We start from the raw sequence: 8,030 nt of genomic DNA on the forward strand, positions 1-8,030 counted from the left end.
GAAAATCGTTGATACATTGTAGTACATGTAGTAATAAAGTTCAACACTACAAGGATAATGTACAATTGTAACAGATAGCATTTCAGACCCAGCAATCATTCTGGTGGGAAGTGTTCTTCACACACAGGACAGTTTCCATATCATTTAATATCCCAATTTCCCAAGGTCAGGTCAAGTCAATTAGAATTGTAGTTTATCTTGCAGACTCAACTCTTTTACACTTGTAACTCTCTGACACTACAAAATTTATACACTCCTGGTGATAACTTTAATACACTTGAATTTGGCTCACATGATGCAAGCTGTGATTTACCGTTGTAGAGATCTGTTTATTACAGTGGTCAGAGTTCTCATCATAAACAAGGCACTCATTTAAGAGTGCCCGCTTTCCAGCATCTCTGATATAAACTGTTCTTGTACAATACCTTTTTAGTGTAAACATTGTAGATATTTGCATTATGGTAGTGTTACACTACACATGTACAGTGTATCATCCTGTACAGATGTCTTGGGTGAATGCACCAAAAATGCAGCAATGAAAATAGGTCTACCGGTACAGCTTCATTCTTCCTGTCATTCTTATAGCCATGAATGTATCAATGCACAATGCCAGCGACATTTGGACCTAAATATGTATTGAATAATGACAAAGCCGGATCTCTTTCATTTTCCAGCAAATGTGAGACACAATCCATACTACAAGTGTATGTGTGTCATAACTGCAGCCGCTTGCCTACACTTGTAGGTGGTAAGTTTTGCAACGGATACAGTTAATATACATGTACTTGTACAGTAAAGTGTATTACACTTTTTGTACATTGCAGAATCCGAACTTGAGGTTTAATCAGTGACTACATGGAAAACATTATGGGATCCTTGATAGTTACAATCTAACCTCTGGCACTGGAGTGAGCAGAAACAAACAAGTTGCAAGTGGGCGAGAGAGACACTATCAATCATTCTGAGTGTATACAAATAAAGATGCGTACCACAATACCTTTTAGTTTGAGTTAGACTGCTTTTGATGAAAGTTTGTTGGATACCAGGTATCCCGCTGAAACACTGTAACAGGATGCTGTTCAAAAGATTTGGATTTCACAAATATTCATGAATCTTATCATTGCTTGGTTGAAAAACTTATGTGAGCCTCGACTAACTTTCAAAATCCTAAACACATTGGACTTTTAATAATGTGTTACTGGAATCCATGACCATTACAAGACAATGACATAAAGTAAGATTGTTTGTTCTTTTGATTGTTTACTTCGAGCAAACCCACTTTTGCTGGAACTTGGAGGTTAATGAGACACCAAGATAGCAAATCTCAAACCAGCAACAAAGTCAAGTCCATTCTAAAATTGTGCCAATTAAAGACCCGGTAACGTGGGGACACCATGCCAAGAGGAGGCTGGCCCGATTAGGATTATATCAGGGAATCCTTGAGGCGAATTGTGAACAGCTTTATCACTATCTGTATTATGAGTATTCAAACATAGCCAAAAAATCTTGACTAAAGTTGAATGTTAAAGATGAGCTTGTGCTTCAATGCACATGTATTGGCTGAAGTGAAAACAAAGGCATTTCTATTCTAGCAGGTCTGTGCTACAACTTTTGTAGTTGTGGTTTCGAATGAACACAGGTAAGCAATTAATGAAGATCAATTCAATTGTTCCAATCTTCTCTCCCCATGTTTCCGAGTTTTTAAATTTTGAAAACTTTTTTTTAAACTCTTCTTTATCTTAATAGATAAAAGTAGAGATGGGGAGTGGAGGAGGGGTATGCACAAGGTGGGGAGTGGAGAGATAAAGATGGGGAATAAAGGTGGAGGTGGAGAGTGAGAGTATGGAGGAGAGAAGGTGAGGTGGGGAGTGAAGGTGGGAGGTGGAAATGGGGTGTGGAGGTGAGGAATGAAAGTGAGGAATGGATGGAGGCAAGGACCGAGTGGAGGTAGGGAGTACCTAGTGAGCTAGGAAGTGGCAGTGGAGCTGGGGTGTGGAGCTAGAGGCAGTGGGGAGTAGAGGTAGATGTAGATGTGGAGAGTAAAGGTAGAGTATGGAGGAGAGAAGGTGAGGTGGGGAGTGGAGGTGGGGAGTCGAGTGAAGGTGGGGTGTGGAGGTGGGGTGTGGAGATGAGGATTATATCCATGGAGACAAGGTGTGATGACAGTGGGGAGTGAGGTAGGGAGTGGGGGTGGAGGTGGGGTGTGGAGCTGGGGAGCGGAGGTAGGAAGTGGAGGTGGGGAGTGGAGGTGGGGTGTGTAGCTGAAGAGTGGCACTGTACTGGAGAGCAGAGAGCTGGGGAATGGAATGGAGCTGGAGAGTGGAGGTGGGGAGGAAAATGAAGAAAACTTGACAGCAAAACTCGAGAGCTTCACAACCATGGAATTGCAAACAATTCTACCATCTATTGGGTGTAAACTCATTTCCACAAGTATTGCAGGATGCATGCAGCAAACACAATTACCAATGCACTACTCATTCATGAGTCATGACACCACCCATATCACTACAAATCATATGCAATTTTAACGTGGAGGCCTACGTACATTGTATAGCATACAGATGCATGCGTATTATCTGATGAAATTGGCCAGCCTTTGTGTTGACTTAAATCTGACAACACTCGTAAACTGTGGCACTCTAACAACTCTTTCAAGGTTATACATTTTGTACTTATAGCTCTAGCTCCTATGCAGCACTTTCTTTTTGTATCTTACATAGAGGTCTAGGTTCTAGACTCGACTAATGTAATGCGTACATTGTATGTGTGTGTCATCATGGAACCATACAGTATTTTATTAGATGTCTTGGGTTGGAGTTGGAGGGTAATGTGTGATCTGACGGCTCTGTAAACATTCAGCCACACACAGATTTTGCATGCAGCTGGCAGCTACAAGGTGTACCAGGTAGCTTCTATATCGAGTACAGTACCAGTGCAGTTGTAGCTATAGTATACCACCCTGCCACTGTTTCTGGCACTGCCCCCACTGCACTGGTAAAAATTCCAGTATCATGCAAAAGGTATTTTTCAGTGTACATTGTAACTAAGTAACTTACAATTCTGTAGTTGTAGAGTCGAGTACTAGTACCCCATATTTAGATATTCCCTAATTTCTACTCACTTTTTCGTCGGCATCGTTGTTATGAAGATACAAAATAACAACTACGATCCATGTTATCGCACCCAATAATAGGAGCCGAGACTTTCTTCGGATTAGTGCTACCATTTTGTAAAACGTTCAGGTAGGCTTCGGGTTCAAAAACGTAAATAAAGCACACTCTCTTGGCTTCCGCTCACGTCTTCCGGTATCACGATGAGTAAGCAGCAGGCCCAGTCAGGCTGTGGTTTTCTCCCTACGATCCGCACTCAAATAGAACTCTCTCGGGCTCATGATTAGCCACGAAAGCTCAAACACGCTGGCTGCTCGATAGCTGCTCCCCCGTTACTCAGCCGGCTGGAAGCTACCAAACACACGGAGCGGCTACGCACGACCGAGAACGAACGGGTCGGTGCCGGTGGGCAATGCGATAAACTGGAAGTCGCGTACCGTTTTCTTCAAGAAGAATCTGCACATTACTGTGGCGTATCAAAACATCGATATACCTTGCATGGCGACACCTGCGTATGGTGAATATCCACATAAATTTTTGTACAGGTAACTTATCGAGAGGCGGAGTAAATCATAGTCATTTTGCAGCACTTCGTTTATGCTCTCCACAAGACCGCTACGCACACTTGAAAACTCGAATCCACGTCGTGTACCAATACAATTCGTATGCTCGTAGTAGGTACCGGTAACGTACACATCATACACGAGTACGTACATGGCCTGCGAGTCGATCGTGTACACGTACCTGAAGGGATTGTGTACATACGTGGTACATGGTGCACAAGTACAGAGTACGACCCTAAGCAGTAAGCGCCATCTACGTTTAAATCATAGTTAGTGCCGTTTGTGGTGGTGGTGCATGCCGCATAGAGCACACCCCTACCTAGCTGAAATCTATATTGGAAATGCAAGTTACTAGTACTTTAAGATGTTAGAATTACGATAAAATTCCACTTTGTATCATGAAAAGCTGCTACAATTTTATCTTTTATTGCAATCGTTTACTTAAAGTTGCAAATGGCTGTATATTTGGTTTGAATGAGCAACATAGGCCCAAGGAATTTTAAACAGAGAGAAAAGAAAAGAAAATACCCAAAACACACACACACACAACAGAAATGGCACCATGGCTAACAATGTTGATGTTGACTGGCTAAGTCCTCAGAAAGGCACAAATTAGGATGCAAAGCTACAATAATTACAAGAACTTGCTTTGATATCTTACAATTAATGGAATAAAATAAATGTGGTAGCTTATTGACATTACCTGTCAGTGGGTCATAATTCATGAAAAAGTCAGATATACATGTATTGTATATTTGTATTGTATATTTTTTTAATTTAAGGACTCCAGTCCAAGCAATGAGATCATGTCACCTCTCTTTCCATTCTTCCGTTTACCCCCTTTTCCCCCACATAATTCCGATTTTTTATTAGTCGTTTCTTCATTTCTTCTTAGGCATTGTCATTGAATTGAATTGCCTTATATGGTATTGCACTGTATTGGATCGTTGTTTTTTGTACCTTTTCTATTTTCTATTTTCTGTAGAAACATCCTGGAGAGAGAGCAGCAAGCACTCTGAGTAGTTGGTAACTAGATATAGTGCTTTTTAAGAAATCACATAATATTATTATTTATAGTAGTAGTAGTGGTAATAATAATAATAATAATAATAATAATAATAATAATAATAATGATAATAATAATAATAATTATTATTATTATCATTATTATCATTATTACTACTACTACTATTATTATTATTATTATCATCTATTTCTAAATATCTGCATGATTAAGTGATAATAAGATTATTGTATATAAACTACAGATTTAGTTGATTGTTACATGTCCAAGTTTGTTCACCTTTAGAGCTGCTCTGTGTATCAACATTTCAAACATTTTGATCGGGAGTTTTCAAAATGTGCAAGGTTGATATTTGTCCACTGCAATTACACCAGAACATAAACATGGTATATAGCACTCTTAATACCCAAACTTAACAAAGAAATCAATGACCAAAATGTGGTCTATTGAAACTTCGAAGGAGCAAAAGCAGTGATCGTCAGCATTTTACCGATAAACTACTTTCCAATAGACAGGAGGAGAGCAAAGTTTGCTTTAAATGGAACTGAATGCATAACTGGGGTGACTGTTCCTGTCCTGCAAGAAATGATTTCCTACAACAAACACACATTACTGTGAGATGCCAATGAACAAGCACAAACCAAACTACATCACTTTGCTCACATCCACACATCAACCTTCAACTACTTCAGAAGCTTCAGCAAATACAACACAAACAGAGCAATTCAGTTTCTTTTTGACAATTTACTGTATTTACAAAGTTGTAAAAAAACGATGCATATGTGAGTTATGTACAGAACTTTTGTCCTTTCCAATAATCAAAGGAGTTGTTACCTCTCATCATGAAATACTGTGTCCACTTGATCCGAATTAGTCCATGTCAATCTGGGCAAGATTTTCACACATGATTTCCTCTTACAAAGAATGCACCCTAGGACAGATTGAGAGCTGATTTTGCTTCAACACACATTTCCTATAGAAGCTGCGCAAGCTGTAAGTATACTCGGCTACTCAGGACTACCGATAGTCTTTAATGGGTTAAACATATCCCACATCATCATATCTGGTTACCTGAGTGATTCAAGATCACACCAAAGCGAAACTGAAAAAGCAAATCTTGTACCTTTTACTACTCCGTATTCAAGTATGATTCCACACCACAGGATATTTCATACAACGCAACAGATAGACTTGGAAATTTTGCAATACTTCTCTCAGGTGAAATACCTTAATTTTCATGACATTTCAGAAAATACTCCTTTCTCTTGGCATTAACATGACCAATATGTAATCATGACCTAATCACGTTCTGGAAGATTGAATATGCTATAGAGACTGAAAAGTGAAATGACTGCTAAATGTTACTGTAAAACTTGTGCAATTGTTATTTCAGTTTCTCTAGAATGGAACAGTGGTAGAACCCTTTACCTGACCACAAGGAAAAGATGGGGAGGAAATGTTCCTCACATGCATACAAACTCCCAATACTTACAGGAACTACTGTTACAGTGGAATCTGACCAGAAACTAGTGAAAAAATAAAACCAATGGAATATATTTGCTTGTTACAAGAACACTTTGTAATGTCCCGATTCCGCAGAATTAGAAACATGCAAAATTCCTCTTACTCAGCCCAGTGCGAAAAATTACTGGCATGAAAATATTTACTTTGACATTACAAAACTGACTGAAATGAAAGGAACATATTGTATTTGTTATGTCCTGAGCCAATCCAGTGTTCATAGAAAGTATTATAGAATGGGTAGCGAGAATCCTGCGATCTGATTGGTCGAGAGCTATGTGTTGATTTTTACTGGCCGCACGCTACGTACGCTGAGTCACAGTGGTAAACATGTTATCGCGCACTTGTAGCAAGAGTACGCGTACTTGTAACAAAGGTTTGCGCACTAAGCAAGCGTTCACGCACTCAAGTTGGCCATGCGTCCAGTAAATACTGATGCATGGCTGGCCGTGCGTCCAGTAAAAACTGATGCATGCTCGTTTACGGCAAGCCAAAAGGAAATGCATCCAGTAATTTTGTCATCGGGTAACACGATAGAAAAATGGGTTTTTGACAAGAAAATTACCCATTCTATAAATCAGATGACGCACATGTCTTTTCGTGCGTCAGTCGGAATATAGTGTGCATGCGGTAACTATGGAATTTAGCCTAAACCCACTCGGCTTCGCCTCGTGGGTTAAGCATTCCATAGTTGCCTTATGCACACAATTCCGACTGACGCACTCAGACCTGTGCGTCATTTGTATACTTAAAACAGGTGTCATGAATAACATGTTTGTTTTTTTTTTGGGGGGGGGGGGGCTTGCAACATGCAAAGTACTTTCCTATAAAGACATATAACAGAATAGCAAGACTCTATTCCATTCTGATTAGAGTGACTTACCCTAGAAATTTGTGGATGCACTGAGTGATTTCACCATTACATAATACCAGATGGTAGTACATGTAATTCTCTTCACTTCACTTTTAACACTGCTCAAATGTGACATGGTTTAATGAGCACCGAAACAATTCAATACCACAGTACTCAGATGTTTTAACGCTGTTTCTACTCTGGCTGATAAACAAATGGACAGACCGCGGCATATCACAATAGGATTACATCTGTATCAGATGTCTCAGGCTGAGGACTTAGTACAGAATATGTATTTCCATGTGCAAAAGAAAGCACTGGAAGTATATATCCTAGTCACAAGAAGTACATTTTTATAGGTTTCACGAGCCTATTCTGGGACAGTATTGCATCCTCCAGTCATTATTTGTCAAACCATGTCACGGAGATGTATCTAATCTTATACTGAAGAGTGACACTCATTATCCTGGTAAAACATTAATGTATTCTCCCCCTGTAATTGACTTCTCATCTAGGAAGTGCAGAAGTGCTCTGCATAAAACAGGAACTTCACAAATGAAGTAATCTGCCATATGACACTATTAAACTCAGAGAAAGTGCTGTCATAAGCTACCATAATGCAACTGAGAAGTCTTTTTCTTAATACCACATAATCTCTTTGCGGGATGTCCTGGAAGTACGGAAATGGCGATGCCTTTCCGTGGTGAAGCATTCACCAATCACTTGATCTTCCACTCTAAGTGTGGCTTGAAGCTGTCTTTTCGGAAGCGAGGTCATTCATTGCCACGGCATCCCAACAGCTGAGATACTTGTCATTAGTTCAGTCCATGGCAGGCAAAACATGCTCTGCCTCATGAATATCTGGGTGCATGATGTATACTGAGCCATGCCTAATCCTTAAAGAAACTTCAACCATTTCTGCCTGAATCATTGATACTCGCCACCAGGACCACAAAGTC

The 8,030-nt window shown here is 39.9% G+C and overlaps 1 protein-coding gene across 1 annotated transcript in view; it reads right to left on the reverse strand.

The window, feature by feature from the left end:
* The window catches only part of LOC139717085 (polypeptide N-acetylgalactosaminyltransferase 2-like), a 111,867-nt gene extending 108,120 nt beyond the window's left edge, over positions 1 to 3,747 (reverse strand). The window contains exon 1 of the mRNA XM_071628596.1: positions 3,122 to 3,747. Within this exon, the coding sequence (XP_071484697.1) occupies positions 3,122 to 3,226 (105 nt within the window). The 5' untranslated portion in view covers positions 3,227 to 3,747. The remainder of the gene's footprint in view (positions 1 to 3,121) is intronic.
* Positions 3,748 to 8,030: the final 4,283 nt, after the last annotated feature.

Source organism: Diadema antillarum, unplaced genomic scaffold (assembly GCF_040938485.1).
Source record: "Diadema antillarum isolate AM-2024a unplaced genomic scaffold, OU_Dant_1.0 scf00000007, whole genome shotgun sequence".
In the NCBI taxonomy this organism is placed as follows: Eukaryota; Metazoa; Echinodermata; class Echinoidea; order Diadematoida; family Diadematidae; genus Diadema; species Diadema antillarum.